A 23,714-nucleotide genomic window follows, 5' to 3' on the forward strand; every position below is an offset into this window, starting at 1 on the left:
TTGAACTAAATCTGTTTTTTCCCTAATTAGAAGGGAAATGCCAATTTATACAAGATTAAAAGCAAGAAGGGTATTTAAATAGTGCATTGAATTCAGTCCTTTAATGATGCATGATTTGTAAATATGTATCTGTCTCTCTTAAATCCTAGAAATTGAAATATTTATTGGATTACTCCAATCTACTGGACTGGACAATTTATACTACAAGCATAATTTTTGTGTCTTCTTTATTTATTAATACACCAGCTCATTTACAGTGGGAATGTGGAGCAATTGCTGTATACTTGTCTTGGATGAACTTCTTGCTTTACCTTCAACGGTAAAAATTATTTATGTCCTTTACAATAAAATACTTTCAATACTTTCAGATATTTTACATATCCTAAACAGTGACTGACCATGTTTGATAGTCCCATTTTGTATTTTTATTTTTTTCATGCTATACAAGTTTCCAGATTAGGACCATAGGAATTTTTTAACCTAATGAAACTATAAAGTCATTTTCAGTGTTTTTCATGTAGAGCATCACAGCATATGTTCTGACAACTAAAGAAATACTAGTATTTAATGTTATTTAAGCAAAGCCATGAATTTATCTTTTTAAAATCATCTTTCATTGTACTGTATAGACTTTGACTTTACAAAAAAAAACAAAACCAGAAGGATATGAACTACAGGAGGCATAAGGAAGTCAGTTTTTATAAGTAATACCTGTGAGAAGGTAAATTCCTTTACCATTTTACATATTAAATGGCACACCCCACTTCTCTATACCATTATGTCCTATAAAAGAATTATAATGGATGATACTATTTCTTCAGTTGACATTAGGTCTTTTTATTGCCATTCATTATTCTAATGTTGTCACTGGTACAATAGTGTCCAAGAGTTATAAAGAGCAGGAAAGCTAGGTGGAAGGAAAAAGTAGTGTGGGTGTAGTGCTTAAGACTAATAAAAATGTGCCCTAGCAGGACTCCATGTGATAACACTGCATAAATATTCTTCTGATTCTTATTGTATATATGCACTAATCACCTCCGTGAAGTTTTGCAGACAGACAAAACACAGCATTTGCTGAGTAATTTCAGGATCATTTTACTGTAATAGGGATGTTTAAGGACAAGGTTTGTAAACAGAGTTAAGGTCAAAGAGAATACATTTATGGTACTGCCTCTGCTGCAAACCCTGTCCTACCTGTGTCTGCTGACTTAGGTGACTAAAGAATGGGCGTGTCCTGTCGGCTTTGGGCAAAATGAGGGTTGAACCTAAACAGTAAACAGATGATTGCTCATACTTCCTGCTGCTGCTAGATGAAATGCCTCCCTGGCCTGACTATATTTCCATGTGTATAGCAGTAGAACTCTACACCTGATTTTTCTAACTCATTCAGGCTGTCTTTTCCCAAAGCAACCTGTAGTTCCATTGACTTCAATGGAATTTTGCCTAATAAATGCCTAATAAATGAGAGAAGATCAGGTTTGTTTTATTTCCAGCTTGACCTTTTCAGTCTTGCACATAATATTTCAGGGTGAAAATCACGTGGAGGGATTTTCACAGTTGCTATTGTTGCAGCATAAAACAATCACTGGGTCCTCAGATCTGAGAGAGGACATAAGTTCCCAAGTTCAGACTTGGGGGGATAAATAATTTAATCTGCTTTATGACAATTTGTGTTCTGACATTTGTGTTAGTCAAGAATGGGAGAGGCTTGCCATGTGACACACTGATGTTGGAAACACAGGTGTCTTAAAATTACACTACTCTTCTCTGCAAACAATACATTTATTTTTGTTTACTTGTTTTTCATACTTTGTATTATATGAAAACTACATATATGTAGTAAGTTCTTACTTTGTAAGAAGCAAAATCTTTTAAATCAGGCATCTTGCTGATAGATGGATTATAATGCCAGTTGTCCTTTGTTCTGGTCAATTACCTGCTTCTAGAAGCAGAAAAAAAATTGGGTATTTTCCTAATGCTGTTATTCTGAGTGCAGCAGTGGTATAATATTGTACTGCCTATGGCTATGGAGAAAATAAATGTTATCCATGAAAAATAATATCTTGAAAACTGCTCTGGTGCATTAAAATACAAGATTATGCGGTTTAGGGTTGATTTAAGTAGGATTACTTCCACTCTTTTGGATGTGAAAGTACAACCAGTACTTTTGCCTCAGAGAGGCAAAATGTCTCTTTTCACAGATGAAAATCAGCATTACTTACTGCCTTATGTAAATAACTGCAAGGGACTCTTAACTTCAGTATTTAACGATTTAGGGGTGGAGTTGGCAGTGCTAGATTAATGGTTGGAGCTGATTATCTTAAAAGTCTGTTCCAACCTAAACAATTCTGTGACTGATTCTATGTCTTTTCTGCTTACTTGTTGCATAGATTTGAAAACTATGGCATCTATGTTGTGATGTTCTGGGAAATTTTGAGGACTTTGATTCGGATAGCTGTGGTTTTCTTTTTCCTGATATTGGCCTTTGGACTGAGTTTCTTTGTCCTTTTGGGTTCACAGGTTAGTTGGATCACATAGTTAATTTTTTATCATTATAAATATTTTTGACCAAAGCATCTCGACATTATTTACAAATTTCATCAGTTTAGTTTTTTTCTTGACTTTGATATTTCTTCTTTTTGCAGCAAACATATAGCACACCTCTGCTTTCTGTAATGAAGACATTTGCAATGATGCTGGGAGACATTAATTACCATGATGCTTTCCTGGATCCTTTACTAAGCAGTGAATTACCATATCCATTCCTGAGTTACACAGTTCTCATTATATTTACCTTGCTTATTCCAATCCTTCTTATGAACTTGCTAGTAAGTAATTTACTTAGTAATATAAAAAGTGGTTAAGCATAGGTTTATATGCAGGTTTCTATATTTAGCATATAGAATTACTGTAGTAAGTGACATTCATTCGCTATTTAATAAATTGATATTTTCATAACATATTAAAAGGTCGCCTTTCTCTGCACTTGTTTTCCATTCAGTTTACTATTCTGAGTATTTTACCACAATTTGCTCTTGCAAGGTTATCTTGTATATCTTTAGGTAGTAATTTTGATGGAATTTGAATTGCAGCTACAATGTATTATTCTGAGGTCTGTATAAAGAAAATTGGGGAACAATGATTTTTCCTCAATGATGGTTGAGCAAAAACCTAGCACTAACAAGAATTTAAAAAAAAAATAAAAGCAAACCCAAACTCAGATCTTCATTACACAGAAATCAGCAATCAGCAGTAGTGTTAGAACTGACCAACAAGCCTGACCTGAACAAAAAGAATCAGACAACATGATAATGGTGAGAAAGGGGGAAAATAGGTAATATATCTTTAGCGATATTCCATTGAACATAATTTTTTTTAGGAAATAAAATTTTTATATGAGCTGAGCAACAAAAATCAAACAATTCCATTTTTTTAAAGATATTTAGTGCTGCCACACTTAACATTGCAGCAGTAATGAAGAAATAAAAGGAAGGGACGTTATTCTTAACAGCTCTTTGAAGTAGCTCTTTAGTGCCTTATTAAGTGCCTCTTATTTTAAGAGGTGTCATTAAAAATGCTTTCTACATATGTTGATATGTATTTTGCAAATATGCAAAAAATGTTCCTAAATTCAAGAGAAAAAAACTAATTTGAATGTCAGATTTTTTTTTAATTTAAGTGTGAATAAGAAATACAATTGAAATTACAGACTGTGAAAAAGTAGATAATGAAATGTTGATATTTCTAGATTGGTTTGGCTGTTGGGGATATCGCTGAAGTACAAAAATACGCTGCACTCAAAAGGATTGCGATGCAGGTAAGTAACATACCATTGAAAATCCAAGTATTGGAAGTAGATATCATTGTTAGAAACAGCATTTAGGTAATTTGTCATCAGCATTTCTAACTAACACCTTAGGATCTGTGTAAAGCAAACTGGTGAACATGGCATCTTTATCTCTTTTTCAATCATGTGAGTCATTGTAAAGGAAATGTACAAGCAAATGCATTTTTAAGGAATTTTTTCAGGAGTCAATTCAATGAATTCTGAGCTGGTCCAAGAACAGAATCTCAAAATCGGTAAATGCAATGCTTGAAATTGGAGAGTTGTCTTTTAGTAAAAAACTTATGCAGTGGAAAGAAGGTTAAGATACACAAAAATCAAAAGGACACCAAATTCATTCTGCCATCCTGAAGTCTCATTCGTTATAAGTGTGTGCATCTGTGTGGAATAATTAATTCTGCTAAGATAATACTGCTATACTGCTTAAACTATGTAATTTCAGTGTCTGGGCTGGACTGTTCAAATATTACGCCATTGTTTGCAGTGTGGACTAGTACTAGTGATTTGAATGTTGCCCGTAAACAAAGACACAAACCAACAGAGTGTCGGTTTATGCGGTGCTTTATTCGGGGCCCCGGGAACCTGAGGACTCACGTCCCAAGTCAGGATTCCAAAGACCCTCATTTTCAGTTCAGCTTTTATACACAAACAAGTTTACCTGTGGTTTCCACGGCAAAATAGTACGCGCAGTTTCTACAGCAGAGCAGCCTCATTCAGTTACAAACAAGCTCATATTGCTAACAATTGACAATCAACTACTCTAATCATAAATCTACTCAAGCTGTCTTACCCCTAGTAACTGTTTAACAGACCCTCACCACATCCAAGGTAACAAATCATTATATACATGCTTGACTAAATCCTTTAATTATTGTTTCTACTTCTTCAGTACATTTCATGCTCACAAACAGGGTTGCTAACTTACTACTTTGGAGTGCTGCTTTTTAGGCCTATTCTCTTACTAAGCCTTAGCCATTCTACTACTAATTTAAATTGCTCTGCAACAGAATATAATGGCATGACGGTTATTTTCACGTGATAATGTGCATTTATCTTAAGAGAATATAACTCATTTTAAATGCAAAACTACATTTAGGTTAATCTTCACACCAACTTAGAGAAGAAGCTACCAATTTGGTTCTTAAGTCGGGTGGACCAGGAATCAATCACTGTATATCCCAACAGGCCAAGATACTGTGGATTTATGGTAAGATGGTGAATATTAGACAGAAGAATTCTTACCAAAATGGAGTATGATTGACTTTGTACGCAGATTGCTAGGAACATTGCATTAATAAGACTCAATCATTAACTAACATCAAGGGAATTGTTATTAAACATTGACTAAGGTCAGTGAAAATGATAAATCAGTTTGAGTGCAGCCATATTCAGATATAATTAGTGTTTGAATACTCAGTGATCTGTAACTGTATTAAGCAAGACAATCTACAAAAGATGTTCAGGTAAAAAACAGAATTACTCCCTTTTGGCATTTTTTTTTTTTTACGTTTCATTTCAACTGTTGTTGGTAGACTGAATTTTCTGATAAAAAAATATTGCAAAATGAATGTTTTAGTATGTAAAAAAACCCATCATAACAGAAACTCTTTTTAACATTAGCACTGTGTGGAAATTTTTCATTCACCTATTTGGGAATTTTAATATATTTTCAGACTATAATACTTATTTCAGTTTGGTTCCATGTTTTGTTTAGAGTGTGTTCCAGTATTGCTTTGGGTGTGAAGACTCTACCACATATGCACAGAGCCCTGATACAACATTAGAACTGGAAGTTCTGAAACAGAAATACAGGTATTTGTTGTGTTATTTTATTGATGTAAAAACAAGTAGAACCAATATTACAAACATAGTTCCATTCACAGAGAACCTTTTCAGTCACAATGTAGATTTAATGCTATAATTTTGTCAGTCTAGACATTCTGAAAGGTAGATTTTCAAAATGCTTGTTTGATAGTTTTATGAAGACACTTTATAGACACATTTTCAAGAAACATTTCATTGTTTGTTGAAAGATAATAGATACTGTGTTCTGTATGTGTGATGCTAACTTATGTTAACTATTTATTTGCATCAATTGCACTTTGCATAGCACTTTGAAAGAGATCAGTCAGTGTCTCATCAGTATTCCTCATATACTGTAAAAGTAGTTTTGAATTTCACTAAATGTTTGTAGATGCTTAATTGCCATTGCAACTTAGGCCCTTTTTTCTTGCCAGACAAGAAAATAGATCAATAGGTAAAACTTTTGATAGAACTGGCAACAATTTTATTCTGAGAGTGAAGTTGCTTCTACCTTAACTATATGTTACTTTTCTCAAGAACCAGAAACTTATTCTTTAATCCTATTTCCTGAAACCCAGAGAAGTACCTACCACAACTTGAAGAATTAAATATATTCCAGACAATAGTCTTTGTTAGCAGAAGGGTTAAGTTAAGTACTGTCAGAAGGTTAAGTACTGTCAGAAGGGTGAAGTTAAGCACTGTCAGGTCTTTGTAATTTTAATGAGTTAAATGTCCTTTGAAATCAAATGACAAAGCCTGATGTATGCATTTTTTAATTATTTTTAATCTTTTTTTTAGGCTCAAAGATATATCAACATTGTTGGAAAAGCAACATGACCTCATTAAATTGATTATCCAGAAAATGGAGATAGTGTCAGAAGCTGAGGATGAAGACAGCAATGATTTATTTCAACACAAATTTAGGAAAAGGCAGTTAGAGCACAAGAATAGTAAATGGGATACAGTGTTAAAAGCTGTTAAAACAACTGTGCCTAACCCAAGCACAGAAAAAAACAACAGCTTCTTCTAGACATGGCTGTGAAATCATGTTGTATTATCAATTTGTTTTACTTTAGGGTCACTTCTCTTATTTTCTTTGCATAATGTTAATGTGATACATCATGTATTCAAGTATAAAAAAGGCCAGATCCAAAAAGAGGATGCAGATGCTCAAAACAGTATTTAAGGAGACTGAAGATGTCTGCATTCAAAACTGTGATCCTAAAAGTGACTCCCTAATCAGGAAAGTGCCTAACTCACCAGATGCCAACCTTGCTGTCCTGACAGTTCCCAAGGCTTCTGTCTAGATCTGATCTTGGATTTGGCTCTAGTACACTTAGGTCTGTATGCAATGACATTATTTTCTGTTACCAGTATTTTCAGACTTTCTAAATTTTTAGAAATTAGACTCTTAGTTATTTAGTTTTCAGATGTTTTGAGAGAGCCAATGGGCTTTATGTAGCTTAAAGAAAAAGTACAAAACTAATCTGAGAGAGGTTGGAAGTTTTGCTGAGTAGGGACTGCAGGATCAGGCCTGAAAGGTAAGAAATGAAAGATCATGAAGTTGTAATGTAAGGGAAGAACTGTTTCCTTTTCTAGACAACTGTATGCAATTCTCAGAGGGATCATTTGTACTAGCATGCATATAGCAATGATAGAATGACTGTTTAATATTAGTCATTTACAACTTGTTGTCCTTATACTGCTAATGTGATTTTGGCCTTCCTGATAACCTAAAATTGACCTTGCTACCTTAATCTGCACCTTAGTTTTACTATTTATTTACTGGATATGCAGTGCATTATGTAATATACAGTAATATATCAAATTTAGAAATAAACATGAATTAAACTGTGTTTAAGTACATATTTGTTTCAAAACCAGTGCTAATAAATTAATTATGACTATATGTGGTGGTAACTCTCTGTGGTCTGCTTTTGAATTCAGACATTTTCTTTGAGAACTTAATATACATTATTCTTCACATAAAGAACAGTTGTGTTTCCTGTTTATTTAAAAGGTAGCTACCAGAAGGTGATTCACACTGTACAAAACTTGTGTAGTCGTCAGAAAACACAGGAAGATGTACTGCCATGGATGACATGCTGTTCAGAAGGGAAAATTCTTTATCACCCAACAGTTCCATCCCAGATTTGAGAATTTAAATCCTTGCCTGGTAAAAAAGAGAAATGAGGAGGTTATCACTGCACTTTCTACTATGCTTACTAGGGTAAATAGTTGCTTAATTCCAAATAGTGAATGGCATTTAGAGATTCAGGAAGCATTTGGACTTTTGTTTCTTTCCATCATCAAGATTCATTGATACCTTTGAATCCTGTGGCATAAATCCATGCCAGTTGTAGCTGAAGATGTTTGCTGTTAAAACTGAGGTTCTGTTCTGGGTTTACCTCCCAGAATCTGCATAGGCATTTTGCATGTAAGTGTGACTGCAAAGTTCAGTTAAGTAAGTTTTCAGAAGGCAAACTGGGGGCATAAACAAACATACTACTGTGTGACTGTGTCCACAGATGTACTTCTGTCTGCTCCAGAGGCCCTGTCCTTAAGTCTGCCTCTAGATTACATTCTAACTGAACTGTTGAGTTCTGGTGTGTACCATCGCTGTCATGCACCCAGGTGGAAAGAAATGCATTGCACAGTTAGTGCAGCGTGCCAGTGTCTCCAGTTTTCCCTTGACAACAAGGGTGTGAGGAATGTGCTGCAAAGTTCACTGTGTCTGCCCTGCAGGCTGCTGCAGGAGAAGCGGCTCTGCTTCAGGTCAAGCCTGTGTGACACAGTGAAACAGAGAGAGAACAAGTAAGCAGAGTCAGAGTCAAGACAGTACTAATAAAACTGTACTCACTGAAATTGCATTGTGGACTTGGATCTACTCCTGCGAATAAACCCTGTTGGGGTTTTCTGAGCTGCTGTGCATCTGCAGCTCCCTCTGTCAGTGGAAAGAAGAATGCCCAAGTTCTCAGGATAGGGCCAAACTTAAAAAATGCAAATGTTTTTTAACAAAAATAATTTTAAATTCCTGACGGTCTGTATCATTAACACTAGATGGCAGTGAGTGATAGCATTTTTGAGTAAGTAAATTGGACCTCTCAGCTTTTCTGAGTATTTAATTTACAATTTGAGAAAAGTTTTCCTTTCAAATTTTATATGCAAAGACAGAAAGAAGGTATTGTATAATTAGCTAACATTACAACATTGAATTAGTTAGCTTTCTGTGGAAATCAGCAGACTAAGAGTATTTAATTGCCATGTGATAGAAATATCTAATAGAGCCTAAGTACAAGAGGTGTAGAGTTTAAGAAAAAATATAAGTCAAGTCAATTGGAATACAAATTACAGTTATGGTTGAATAAAATTGTGTAGACTGAGCTGAAGATACTGGGTCATTTCAGCAATCTCTAGAAGCAGTCTTGTTAGAATCATTAAGGTTGAAAAAGACCTCTAACATCATCTAGTCCAACAATTAACCTAATACTGCCAGGTCCACCTGTCTCTAAGCACCACATCTACATGTTTTTAACATTTCCAGGGATGGTGATTTCACTTTCCTGGGCAGCCTGTTCAAATGCTTGACCACCCTTTCAGTGAAGAAATTTTTCCTAATATCCAATCTAAACCTCCCCTGGTTCAACTTAAGGCCAATGTCTGTTGTCCTATTTCTTGTTACCTGGAAGAAGAGACCCACCCTCATCTGTCTATAACCTCCTTAGATATGTTACAAGATAGATACAAGGAAATATATATTAACTGAAAGTGTCATCATGTGAATTTTTAAATTCACACTTAGGAATTAATACGGATAAATGCAACTGAAATGGATTCTCTGGTTGTGAATATAGCATCTGCAAACTGTGATGGGTGTATATCTGTATCCAATCCTTACCCACTTCCCTTTAGTCTGTATGGACACAACACCTCTCCAGTTGGTGTACAGACAGTTCTATAAGCATACGTGGTCACCATTTGTCTCTTTCAGGACTGCATAACAAATAATTCTGATAGTGAGGGTAATTACTCCATCTCTTATTTTCTGCTGCTCAGCAGCTCTGGAACTGTTTTCTTGTTATGATGAATGTCAGTGTGGGTCAGGCAATGGCACCATCTACTCCCACCAAAACCAGACCATTCCCAAGAGCTTTTGTTGGGAAGGTTGATTCATGCCTCACCTGTGTGACACACAGGAGGGTCACAATTTGGGACAAGAAATGCCACGCCTATGTGATTTGGCAGTCTGAAACAAGTTGGCAATCCTTTGCTGAAACCAAAGGTCCAGGTTCCTTGCTTTCTAGCATCAGACTTGCTGATAAGCACAGACTAGCAAAATACTAGCAAACTTAAAATCAGCTAGAGCAATAAAATACATCCTTGGAAGAAAACCTGAAGTGCCCAAATTTGAAGTGGACTAGAGTCAGACTATTTTATTTTGGGGCTGCAACTTGCTTAAAGCTGTCTAGTGTGCATATTGGTGTTGTTCATATGACATGCTGCTGAAACGAAGACAAAGCCACTCTATAAGTAAGTCTCCATCATTTTTTGACTCACATTTTTCCTTCAGAGAAATAGCCTTGCATTTTCCTTATTCTGTTGTACCATTTTCTTATCTGCAACATACCGACTTTGTAAAACTGACTTTGTAAAATATTTCACACCAAAAAGCTATATGAAAAATTGGACAGAGAATTGATAGAGGAGAACCCCCACACACTGAAATCAGCCAGGAAGGATTTAAAACCCTTGAGGGCTACACATATTGAGGAAGAAGAGAAATCTATATGAACAAAGTGGTGGCCCTTCTAACTGCTTAGGTTTTTATTTTGTAAGATGAAATGCTCATAAGCAAAGCACATAGCAAGAGAAAGAAAAGATGAGAAAACATCTTTAATCTTTGTTGGAGGACCCAGGAGAAGAAACTGGAGCCAGATCTTCCCTTAGGTTAGTGCCTTTTTACCCCACCCTGTCAGTGTAAGGAATCACTTAGGCTGCAACATAGTACACATCAGCTGTAAGCTATCTTTACACTGACTGTCTGACAGGAATGGTCTCACTGTAGGCAGGAATTAGTCCCTTGTAATCAACAGACAAAGTATAGGAGTATAGCAAACCTAGCCTGGAGTTACAGACAGCAGGAGAGTTTTTTGAGCTTTCCCTTTTAAATGATTGAGAGGATACAACAAAACAACACAGGAGTTGAGAAAATCTCTGATACCAAAAGCAACATTTTCTCAGCAGTAAAAAGATACTGGGTGGTGCCAAGGTGTAAATCTGTACTGACACAAGAACAGCAAGAGAGATCCATTTGAACCTGGTCATAGGTTGGTCCATACACAGGCCACTCAAGCATACTTGAACCTGTTAGGTAAAGATACTGGCATCCTTGTAGAAATGCACCAAGACAATGTCACAGTAATCACTAGAATAGGTGCTTCAGAGGCTTGAACAACTAGCTCAGTGTTGTAGAGATTAACTCTATCCCACCTGAAACAAGGACACTCAGGACACAGAGAAATCTCAGCAATGGTAAGACTTGGTTTAGAAGTCAAGATGGAAGTGATGCAAGTGACAAGAAGTGATGTATTTTATGTTATTTCATACTTGGGAATCATGGCTTAGAAAGTAGAGCAAAATTTAAAGCTATTAATTTCAGAAATTTGTAATAATGTTGTTAGTATTTATTTATCCAGAGAGGTTACTGCAGTCTAAAAATTGATCAGCAGCAGGAAATGGTGGATTGAGAAAAACAGGCCAGTAACTTGGAGAAAAAATGAAGGGAGAGAAACTGGAAGTAACATTGACATTAGCGTGATAACACTAAAAAAGGACTGAAAGTCCCAAGGCACCACTGGCCCAATCTGAGTACAATGGTGCTGCTCACAGGAATGTCAAATTCAGCTGCATTCATGGGGGATGAAGGACAGGGAGAGTTAAGATCATTTAAAATATTAAAAGCAGAAAGTGTGCTTCTCAACTCAGTCCTGATGATAATCCCTGGAGCTGGCAATGTCCATGGGAATGATTCAGCAAGGCAGCATGGAAGTGATGCCGTGAGAGATATCCATAATGTACCTCACAGTCATTTCTCATCACTTGAGCTGACTCACTTCCTGCGGATTCAAATTTTAACATTTATCTTCCTAGTCTGTGGGATAATTACAGTTGCATTAAATGGCTGAAAGTAATTGTGGCTAAAGGCCACAACTGGCAATGTTACTGGGTTCTGAGGAAAGGAGCATGTGTATTTCAAAGGATTTGGTCTGCTTCACTTCAGTTTGAAAGTTGTGTCAACATCCTGCATGCATGAAGAATTGCAGTATGGTGGCTTCACCCTAACGAGAGGAAAGGATTCCCAAGGCAAGGGACAGGTGCACTTTCCTAGGCTGAAAAAGTTTATGTAGCAAGTGTATCTGCTGGCACTTCCAGCTGTCTTCAGTGCTCACCAGGACTCTGCAAAGCTACAAGAAAAAAATGCTACACAAAGCTGGATAAGTCCTTCAAACACTCAAACTGAAAAAGAAAATGAAGCAGGCAAGGATTGGCAACAACATTCCAACAACTCTTCAAAAATGAAGAAATTCAGAGTTGGAAGGAGAAGACAGAGTTGGATTCATACCTTGGACAAAGAATTCAGTGAAGGCACCACCATCTTTATTTTGTTGTCCTGAGAGAAAGACATCTGTAGGTAATAGTTTTATTTTTATATGTAAATTGTATTTTAGATAAAAGCTGAGAAGCAGACAGTTGTTATAATCTAGAACTCCAGATTTCTCCGATGGGATCTTGCTTTCACATATCCGTGGTGATAACAGGAGTATAGTGTTTCAGAGCCTTAAGATGACTGCTCCATTGTAGTAACAGGAGCAGGAGGGAAACAGCTTTGCTTCTGGGAAATGTCAGCATCTCCTCTGGTCTATGCCACTGCTGAAGTAGAGCATCCAGAGTGTTCAGGTAGACTCTACATACATAACTCCTTCTTGTAAAAACAAATAACCTGAAGATGAAGTCTGTGTGTGCATGTTCAAGACAGACCTTGCTGAGAGTGAGGAGGAACCAATGAAGTATTTGTTCTATTCAAACCCCATCATTGTTATCATTCAGCACAAGCTCATTTCTTATATTTACTAAGACGTATGGGATGTGTCTCATGCAGAGAAGATAAAATGCAAGAATGCTTTTCCTTCATCTCTCTGTTGACCCAAAGCCATTTTGGTTACCATCATGGTCATCCTTTACCAAAAGCAGAGCAGTAATAAGCTGCATCCATTGTCCTGTATCACAGGAACTTGTAATAGACTTGCTAGATTTTGATATCAAATTTAACATTTAATGAAGGAAGAGAACAAAAACTAAATCCTCTCTTATTTCATGTTTCTTCATTAATATAAAAAACTAGCTAAAAGATTTTTCTACTCTCTTCATTTCTTTATCTGATTCAAATAAATGATCTTTTGCTTTGAAAATATCTCTAATATTTTGTAACATAAGCAAATAAGTACTGGGTATATAAATTATGTGCTACAATTATGTCAGATGAAGTAGAGACAGATGACCACAATCAGAAGCTTGCACCTTTAGCTTCCCACTCACCAGACGGGTGGGGTCTAGCGGAAGGACTGAGGGACAAAAGGCAGGCTGCTACAACCAAGGAAAAACAGCTGGAGAAGTGAAAGAAAGTGCTTCCCACATAAACTTCTTACAGGAAGATAAGGCAGAAATATGTATTTCTAAACATCACTTAGAAAGCAAAGGTGACTGCCTAGATGCACCTCTGCTGCCTCCAAGACACAAAATCAGCTGTGGCCTGAAGCTGGGGAGTCTCCCATGACCTGTTCATTCCTGGTATCTATCCTAATTGTTCTTTCACAGCAGCTGAGGTGGATCTGTAATGTCTTCCCTGCCTGAGATCAGTTGTATGATGGATGTTGCCACAGGGAGAGGTCAAGCACAGGTGGCAAGAGGATGCCACACCTGAGTACCCCTTCCTATCCAGGACACAGCTGAGGCATACCCTAAGTTGCACAATCTCAGTTTCTTAGCCTCTTTGTTCATATCTATTGATTACACAGTTAAGAAAATAACTATTTTAACAGTGCATGTTCATTTGCTAATGCTTTCTGGAGAAAGAGGCTAAGAAAGATCAGTGTGGAGTAATGAATGCCAGATGAGGAGGAGGAGGAGGTGCAAATATAAAGCATATCTGACCCAACTGGGGGCTGTAGGCAATTATGTCCGAATTTAAAAAGGAGGGGAGGAAACGTGAGAGGTTCTATAGAGAAGCTAGCTTAGAGGCCACTTGTGATCTCCAGGTTTGGGACAGCAAAGTTATCAATGCTATAAAGCTTCTTAAATTAGATTGGTGAAAGAAAAGGCAAGCGGTACTGGGGGAATTAAGGGTGGAGCCCCCACAACAAGGGCTGTGAGTCACCAGGGAGTTTTGTTTGTTTTCCAGCAGAGATAAAAGCACTGGCCACTTATCTGAATAAATACAACAATGCACCAATTATTCCTGAGGAACTCATAAAACATGTACTAATGACTCTAGAGTGAAACAATGGAATCCTAGCTCCAGCATGCACATTTTCTGATGTAAAAGCTTACTTTCTAGTGCCTAAAATCCTAATGTACAAAACAGCCTTTAAATGAAGACTGAATGATTGGTAAAGAGCTTACTGTTGAATTTTGAAACAAAGTAATAATACATTTCTAGGCCTGTGTATTTCTTTCCCCTTAGGCTTTAACAATAGTTAAAACCTCTACCTAGAGAGTAATCAGAGAGGCTGAAGAAAATAAAAATAAACACCACAGAATCACAGAATGCTTGGCGTTGGAAAATACCTTTGGAGATTATCTAGTCCAACCCCCCTGCTAAAATAGGTTCACCTGGAGCAGGTTGCACACAATCTCATACAGACAGCTTTTGAATATCTCCAGAGAAGGAGACTCCACAAACTCCAGGCATACTGTTACGGTGCTCTGTTGTCCTCCAAGGAACGAAGTTTTTCCTCATACTCACACAGAACTTCCTGTGGTTTAGTTTGGGCTTGTTGCCCCTTAACCTGGCCCTGGCCCGATGCTCTTGACACACGCCCTTAAGGTAAATGTTTCTGTGCATTGATAAGATCCCCTCCAATCTTCTACAGGCTAAACAAGCCGAGCTCCCTCAGCTTTTCCTCATAGCAGAGATGCTCTAGATCCCAAATCATCTTTGTAACCCCCTGCTGGACCCTCTCCTGTAGTTTATTGTCTTTCCTGTGCTGGAGAGCCCGAACTGGACAACTGCTTCAGATGCAGCCTGAATGCCACACCACTGTGAGAGGACTTGAGCCCCCACTCAGCCCAGACAACCTGCTCCAAGCCCTGTCCCATCCCATCTGTTCACCTGCAGCCCCACGGCGTGTGATGTATTGCTGCTCTGCTGTTTCACTCAAATCAAACAGGTAGCCTTAGGGTAGTTTATTTCAGATACTCCATTTTTTAGTTACAAGAGGTTTTGCAGTAAGTCTTCCCTACTTTGCTGCCACATTTACCCTTCACATTGCCTAGGAGTTTAGAAAATGCTTGAAAGTCCTACTGATTTCAGGTGACAATCCTGGTTGCTGCCAGAGGACACACAGGTGGTTGCACCTTTGTTAAGGTATGGCATTCCCAGCCTGACAAAACTTAAGAAATGCCTAAGAGGTTCATGCAAACCTTCCAGCAAATTATGCCAGGTTTAAGAGCATATGTGTGATGTCTGACCACACCCAGAGGAGAGCTGCCTGTAACATTTTGCCCTGTGCTACACAATCCCCCACGAAGCCCATTCTAATATGAAGGAGCAGCAAACCTGTACATCTATCAAAGCATGAGTAGAGTATATGGTCCCTTGCTGCTCAGAATAGATGAAGTTTCTGTTTACTGCCAGTACTTCCATGCTAGTACAGCACTTGCCTCTTGGTTTCCATCAGCAAGATCATTTTCCCAGGGAAGCAAGACACAAGTTGTGGCAGCATTACTGTTACCATTATTGACATCCATCTTATCACCCTGCTATCCATAATTTGTTTAGAATCCTTTGGGGGTGGCTGTGAGATTTGCTCAGTTTTTGTCAGGAGTGGCATGGCACAAGCAATTCTCAGGGTACCTGTGGTGGCATATGGGCATTGCTGTTCTCCCTGAGCACTTCCCTGGCATGCGGCAGCAGTGATCAGGCCGTCCAGTGCGAGCAGAAGACACAAGCAGAGAAACAAGACACAAGGTATGTGAAACACAAGCAGTGCTGTGTAGGGGACCCCCCTGACCTCCCACCTCCATTTGCAGGGTGCACTTAACAACCAGGAAAACCAAACAACAGGTGCTGCAGAATTAATTATATATTCCAGGACAAATAGTGTTGTCCCAAAGCAGTGTTGTCCCAGGTGACTGGCCTAATCAATTAGAATCTGAAACTGAACTTTTATCATTTGGCTTTCAGTGGTGCAATGGCCTGTGCTTTTCCAGCAGTACATCCTCAGGATGCTTATAACAATATGTATTACTGTGGTATTGTTATAAAAATAAGAAAATATTTTTCAAGATCACCTTCTACACCAGAACCAGCAAAGCAAAGCGAAGCAGTGACTGGCAAGACACATGTAGCAGGTGTCACAAGTACTGGAACGTGTGTGGTCTTTCCCAAATCGGAGCCATATGATGTTTCCTGAGAGGCTTTCAGAGTTGCAGAGCCTTGTGTATGCCCTTTCTGTAATGTCACGTTGCCAGCATTTGTAGCACAGCTTGCAGCCACGGGAGTGGAGGGATGGTGTAGCTGCCTCAAACCCACCAGTGATTCTTCATTTCCCCACTCATATTTTGCTGTTAGGCGAAATAATAACTGCATAGAAGTGACAGCATCATAATGACCATGGCATCAAGTTCCACAGATCATTGAAAGCAAAGATCCATTTTTACTTCACAGAGCTTGAAGTCAGCTTCCAGATGGGGGTCAATGTAGGCAGCAACTTGAAGATGATTCAGGGTTAGTCAATAAAATGGGTAAATTAAAGGAAAGCGAGTCCCAGTGGAGAAGAAGAGAAGGAAAGAAAATAGTAGCCTGTTCTTCATAACTCCTAAATTAATTCAATTGTCATTGCAGACTAAGATTTGCCTTAATTTCTTTCTCTGCTATTCTGATCCTGACCAAGGCTTCAGGTTGTCAGAAGGTTCCCCTGTCCATACACAGAGCAGTGACACCCATCACAGAGTCTTGTTATGCTCAGAGGTAGCTTCAGACACTAATGTTCACCCACAGAAGGCCAAAGCAGCCTCCACAGAAGCCAATTTACTCTTCCTGCAGGTGCAGTGGGGCATGGGAAGCAACCAGCTGATCATGGATGCTGAGTTGGCTACTGGGCTGTCAGGCCTTTTCCCACCCTTGCTGCATCAGGCTGTCACACACCGGATGGTCTTTGCTAAGTGTAGAAACCGACCCTTAATTGACCCTCTCTTTTGTAAATTTATCTTGGTCACAGATTTGGCTGACCTGGCCAAACTTAAGGTGTATGTACCCAGCTCCCTCACCAACATCAGTTTGGTGTGGCAATCTCCAGGAGCAGTTAAAAACAATTTAATTATTTCTCTGTTGCTGTGGCTCACAAACATAGCCATTTTTTTTATTTCCTAACAATGACAGAATTTGTGATTACTATTTCTCTCCGTTTTCCCATTTAAAAAAAAAAAAGTTTGCTGTCTTTATGTAAAGATTTGACCAAATACAATTAAAAAACCCTACTACGACCCACATAAGACAATATCACTGACCCTGAGATACTCATTTCCCCATCTCAATATTTGGTAGAAATGTAAATTGGATATCTGATAGACAAGACAGTAGGTGTAGACACTTCCTAATGAAAAAAAAGAATTAAATTTGAGTTTCAGTTAATCAGGATACATATATTGTGTGCTTGGTTATAACAAGTGACAATTTAGCAGCCTGAAAGATAATTTTAGATAGCAATCACCATTCTTATGGTTTTTCTTAAAAAAGATACAGCTTTCTGATTTTTTAGCACCCAGGAAGCTGGGAGAGCTTTGTAGACACTATTTGTTGTTTTTATCTGCCCTGTGACATATATTTTTAAAACCTGCAGCATGTCACATGGAGGTATATCATGCCCACCAAGCTGTAGCTGCAGATTGAGTGCTCCCAAGGCATCCATCAACATGGCATCAGCATCTCAGACCCCTGGAGCTGAAAACCCAAACATCACCATTCAGCTCCACGGTACAGAGCTGTTCTTGCCTCTCTGGATAGTCTGGGGAAGATGGAGTTGCTCTGTTTATACTCTCCTCCTCAAAAAAATGAGTGAAGATCCAAAGATAGGGCACGAGCCCAGCTCTCTGGAGCAGTGTCTTAAGCCTTTACTGCTCCAGCCAATGTTTTAGTATGATTCTATCAGGAAAACCAGAGAGAAAAAACTCTCTTTTGTTCTTCCTGCCAGCTCTCACTTAACCTCTGAGCCTTTTGGATCAGCAGTATTGTGAGGATGTGTGCCTTGTACATTGTTTACTGACTTCCAAGTTGCTCTGTAATGCTCCTTTCTGGGAAAGTGAGCAGTGAGGACTGACTTAAGGGGAATCGCAGTTTGATGGATGTGCGAGGTTTTCATGTTTGAAATGTGCCAATTTTCTTCTAATTATTTACTTGTATACATGTCCAGAGATGTGGCTGTGGGCCCACTTAGAGCTAATTAATAAGTACATTTGAGGCTTTGGATGTTTTTAAGGCAAATTTAATGTACTCAAGCATACACTACAGAGGTGTAGCACATTCCTTTGTGTAGCAAAGGCAACATGGAATTTTCCCTCTTCATTACCAGCTCCAAACCCTGTCCCTGACATTAATGTTAGATTCAGAGGAGAGTGTCAGCACTAGCAAATCAGCTGCCAGGAGCCCATTGTGGCTCTGCCTTGCATCCCTTCCTTGCTTCCCTGCTGGGCTTCTCCAGCTGCTCTCTGAGTGATGCTCACTCACTGCTGGACATCAGCCCTGCTCTCCCCTCTCCCCCCCACCCTGCAGGCAACTATCCTGAGGTGTAACACCCTGCCCTCTCCTGCCTTCATCAGAGAGCCCAGGGAGCTATTAAAATGCTGTTACAAATCATAGTTATTAGCCAAGTGACTCATCTTACAGCACTAAGAAGGAATCTCCAATCTCATGAGCGCTGGGGTGTCTCGCACAGAGAGCACTGGGGTGTTGATGAGCCTTTATGCCCTTATCTTGCATTTCCAACAGCAAAACCCAACCTGTGTTTTACTCATGCTTTTTATATACCTAATCAAAGCAGGTCAGGAAACGTGTAAGACAGCACCAGGGCTGCCTGAGAAACATAATATTTGTCAGAGAGCATTAACTCAGCCTCTCTCTTTCAGGGAATGATAGATGAAGTGTGCCTGAAACTCTGTTTAGATTATGTGAAGTAATGCACTGGTGGTTACATTCATCCTAAGCAAATCATTTTCACTCACTTGAGCTGCCTTACAGAATTTTCCAATAACACTTTAAGCAGCCTAAAACAAAATGAAGTCTTCATGGGTCACTCACATGGGAGTTCCTCCCAGAGCCTTCTTGCATACAGACAGGTTTGGAGGGCTCTACACCTAAAACAGAAGTGAGTCCTAGGCCAAAGCCTGCACCAGCATCAGGACCAAAGTTTGGGAGCTGCCAGGATTGGTGTTCATGTCCGCTGTGCAGTATTGATCTGGTTCAAGTGACAGAACGCCTGACATCCAAGAAACCATGGCAGTCCTTTATGAAACGTTGGACCGACCTTCATGCAGGCTATGAAAACATTCTGCATCCCCACGGTCACCCAGTCAAGGGCAGTCACCCACTCTCTGCTGGGATCTGTTCCTCCCCTGACTAGCATTATCCCAGGTAATGGTCAGTGTGGGGGCATCTCCTGGGCCCCTCTGCTGAGGGACCATGAGGGCTGTGGCCCTTCCAGTCCCCCAGCTCTGTGAGCTCTTGGGAGAGAGGAATAGGCCAACACGATGAGCCCTTTCTTCCCCAGGCATGCACAGAGAGCCTGTGTCAGGTCACACACCGGCAAAACAGGCTCTGGAAAGACCAGAGCCAGCCTCCTGATCCATTCCCACAGCTCCTGGAGTGTAAGTGAAAGGATTGCTCTAAAACTCAGCATATCTCTACTGAAGCCTGGGGGATCTAATAGAGATAATTATGGCTTGCTTAACTTAATAATTACACAGGGAGATATTTCATCTGCACTCAGTGCCAATTCCAAGATGAAGTGAATGTCCTTGCTTATGTGTAATATTTTTTAGGGAGGACTGCTGTAATTTTCAGAGGAGGAATGCAATTAGATGAAGCCCAACAATGTTTCTGCTAGCCAGTGTATTTTTAAAAAGTTTTGTCTCATCTTTTTTTAAAAGGAGCCTTTGTCGGTATCAGCTCCTGCTTTCACACGTGCCGTGGCCCCTGCAATTAGGAGTTCTGGGGATTGACTAAAAAGTCCAATTTAAAACTTTTCAGAAAATGCTTTGAGCAAGAGGGGGAAACCACTAAGTCAGCTGCTTCTATGCATGTCTTTTTGTGCTATGAAATATGACTTCAAAGAAAACCCTTCTGTTTCCATTTCAAGGTCTTTTTGTAAGGCAAGGAAGATAGGCAACCGGCATTGGAATGCTGCTGCTGGGAGATTTATTGGAAGTCTTGAAGGGCTCAGTAGACTGGGAAGGTAATTTTTGTATCCTACTGCACTCAAGACTGATTTAATTTTGTGTCAGTTCTGGAACTGCAACCAGAATATGAGCTGTGAGTTTATAAATTGCTCCGCTGAGTGCCTGACCTTGTAGGGGAGGGGAATCTAGAAGGAGTTAGAAGATAAAGAGATCTTGCACAGTCGATCAAATGCATTTCACTGGGTTAGTGGACCTCTCGCTCATTCCTCATTTCACCCTCAAGTGCCTTGACAGTCTCCATGCCATAAGGGTGCCACTGTCCATCAAAGTGTGTCAGACATTTGGATCAGAATTTTTTTTAACAGAAGACATTACTGCAATATACTATGTATATAACAGTCATTATTATGAATAGTTATTTTACTTTGTTACTATAGTTTATATAAATCTTGAACTGAAGTAGAATTTCAAAGAAAATATTTAAGGGCAGCAAATTTCATTCGAATTGCAGGAAAGGTATATTAATTGGTTGATTAGATTTGGGAATATTCTCTAAAGAAGAATGCCATAAGTCATTTAAAAATATATTACACAAAGATTTTGGGAATGCATTTCAAAAGGCAGTGTTCTTTTGGCCCAAATTAAAGAGAAAATTACCTAATAGCACTGTAGGATTTTTCACTGTTCAGTTTCAGCTCAAAAATCTATGATTCAAGATGTAATGTGTATAATCTATGAAGTCCCATTAGAATCTGTTTCATTTCCAAAGAAATTTTTATTAGAATAAATTGCACTTTCTTGACATTAAATCGTTGCTGTTCATAAGATATGAAGTACAGAGTGACTCCCTTTTAAAGTAATTTCAGTTACCTGAGATTATTATAAATGCTACACTGTAGCTGTCACAAGTTTCACTTTTTCTACAATTGATCTTCTCTGAAACAAGCACAGAGTGATTTAAATAACAGCACATATATGAAAATAACATAACATTGTAGAAATGATTGCCACCACAACACAGCAGATCCTCTATGTGGTGGATATATAACACAGGACAGGGAGCATCAGCTGGCAGCCACTGAGCTGTGACAGGCTAACTGGTCACATGCTACTGAATCCAGTCTTGGTTTCCATCTGGTTAATTTTGCTAAAAGAAAGCCAAATTATACTACAAACATTACCTGAATATCAACTTACCATGTAAGCACTCATTGCTGCACCAGGAGTTCTGTGCAGTCAGTAATGGAAAGCCAAGTGGTCCATAAACTATGTCGGTGAGATAGAAAACCCGAAATTCCCCTGTTACATATCAAATCAACAAAGCCTTACTGTATTATATACAGTTCATTAATAAATGTCATGTGTGATTAGCAGTGGTGGAGCTGTTAGGGAAATACATTTTCTGCCTTTATATTTGCTGTGTTGTCTATTTCAGCAGTCACTTCAGTTTTATCTTTTGAAGGAGTTATCTCAAGGCCAGGTGGGAGAGAGACCATGTATTACCTCCTGATATCCCCTTATCTTGTTCATTCACCACTGCAAGCCAGAGGCACACAAGGAGTTTTCCAGGGAGAAGTGTCTCCAGCATTCAGATATTTCACTGAAATGAGAAATTCCCTAGAGAAGCAACAGAAAATACAATACACTCCATGTATTGTACATCTTTATGGGACCACCAGACACTGTACCTCTGTGACTATAGAAACATGCCAATCTGCCATCCTCTCATTCCTCTTTCCATTCTCCATTTTGTTTGATTTGTATCATCTCTTATTGTTCCGTCACCTTTAGGATTTTTAGATGCAGGGAGGGAAGGAGTTATTCTTTGTAACTGATCTATTACAGCACTATTACAAGAGTCTGTTGCTGTCCAGAGAACTGTGAGATGTTCTCAGTGTGCAAATCCCAGGTGAGATAGCCTACCTGATATCATCTTGGAATCCTTTGAATTCATTTACTTTATTTCCATTGGCACTGGGGAGTCCACATATCCTGCAACATGCTGTAGAAAATGTCTGAAACAGTGGTTGGTTGATTTCAGCTGTAACTAGCAGGGGAAATATTAAGAAAAAAAAAATTCACATTTTTTCACCTCAAATGGCACTGGGTGCCATGCTTCTCATATTCATGCTGTGATCATACCCTCTGCACTTGACTGTGGTGACATTTTCTATTTCATATTCAGAAGACTGTGGGAGACTCTAGAAATCAAAAGAGCAGCATTTATTTCCCCTTAAATGGGAAGCTGATCTTTCAAGTGCTCAGTAGAACTAATTGAACCCCTAACTGAAAAACAAACACACACAAAAAAGCAAATAATGCTAACAAGACACCATAAGGAAAGTTTTTGTTATGTGCGTGCCTGTGTTTGTTAAACATACCTATCCTAGCTGAGAACTGCAAAGATAGAGGCCACTGAAAACTCTACAAGGACTAGCTTAAAGGAGATGACACAAAGCCTAAAGCTTTATATAAAGTTATCGATACTGTTTAGCTTGGCTGGAGACAAGTTTCCTTCCTGACACACAAGCTAAACAGAGTTGATCACATCTCCATAGAGGACTGAGACCCAGTCCCATCTAGGATCCAGGCTTCTGTTTTCATGACATGTACTTAATTCCAGGTGCTACCTTTGCAGGTGTCTTCTCATTTGAGAGAGTTATGTTGTCATGTTATAAACCAAGAAAATATAATTCCAAAAGGACTATCAGAGAAAGAAACAAGACATCATCTAATGCACATTTAGCATTTCCCCCCATACTCCATCCTCTTTTCCACTATCCATAAGGGATCAAGAGACAGAAAGCAGGTCTGAAAATCCATGTCTGTCCAGGCAGAGGCTACCTCCATTAGGCCCTTCCGAAGACAGTTGTAAGTTACCTTCAGAGGACTCCATAGGGCCAGACTGTGAGCACACATGATTCTGGTGAAATGGAGCTACATCCCTAGGGCTTCAGGTGTTGATGGTCCTCACTGAGAAACCCCAAAAAACACTGCCCTGTTCCTTTGACAGAAAGCTGAGGGGCAGAGTGGGAAAACAATACTGTCAAGCTCAACCTCCCTCTCAATGGGATTTATCAAGACATGAGAAAATCACCAACTGGATTTTGAAGTTGTTGCATTGCAACTGCTGTTTGAAGGACCTTTTTGCAGATGCTGGGTGTTCGGATACTTCCTTTTTGCCAGATTATTAATGACATGCCCTAAATGAAAGTGTCAGGCATAACTTTAGCTTGGAAAAATGTTGTCTTTGCTAAGTGTGTAGAACTCTGAACTATTGCAGAAAAGTGTCTGCAGTTGACAGCCAAATGAAATCTCCAGGTTACGTCTGCAGTGGCTGTCTGTGCATGACACTACTGTCTCCTTTCTGCCTGCCCATACAGAGGCTTATTCCACA

At 39.0% G+C, this 23,714-nt stretch overlaps 1 protein-coding gene across 1 annotated transcript in view; it reads left to right on the forward strand.

Annotated features, from left to right (window-relative positions):
* TRPA1 (transient receptor potential cation channel subfamily A member 1) overlaps positions 1–7,528 on the forward strand; it is a 32,196-nt gene extending 24,668 nt beyond the window's left edge. The window contains exons 21-27 of the mRNA XM_027682513.1: positions 150–319; positions 2,391–2,520; positions 2,646–2,828; positions 3,749–3,817; positions 4,941–5,051; positions 5,559–5,656; positions 6,446–7,528. Of these exons, the coding sequence (XP_027538314.1) occupies positions 150–319; positions 2,391–2,520; positions 2,646–2,828; positions 3,749–3,817; positions 4,941–5,051; positions 5,559–5,656; positions 6,446–6,677 (993 nt within the window). The 3' untranslated portion in view covers positions 6,678–7,528. The remainder of the gene's footprint in view (positions 1–149; positions 320–2,390; positions 2,521–2,645; positions 2,829–3,748; positions 3,818–4,940; positions 5,052–5,558; positions 5,657–6,445) is intronic.
* The last annotated feature ends 16,186 nt before the right edge of the window (positions 7,529–23,714 follow it).

Source organism: Neopelma chrysocephalum, unplaced genomic scaffold, assembly GCF_003984885.1.
Source record: "Neopelma chrysocephalum unplaced genomic scaffold, ASM398488v2 Primary Assembly neopelma1_22, whole genome shotgun sequence".
In the NCBI taxonomy this organism is placed as follows: domain Eukaryota; kingdom Metazoa; phylum Chordata; class Aves; order Passeriformes; family Pipridae; genus Neopelma; species Neopelma chrysocephalum.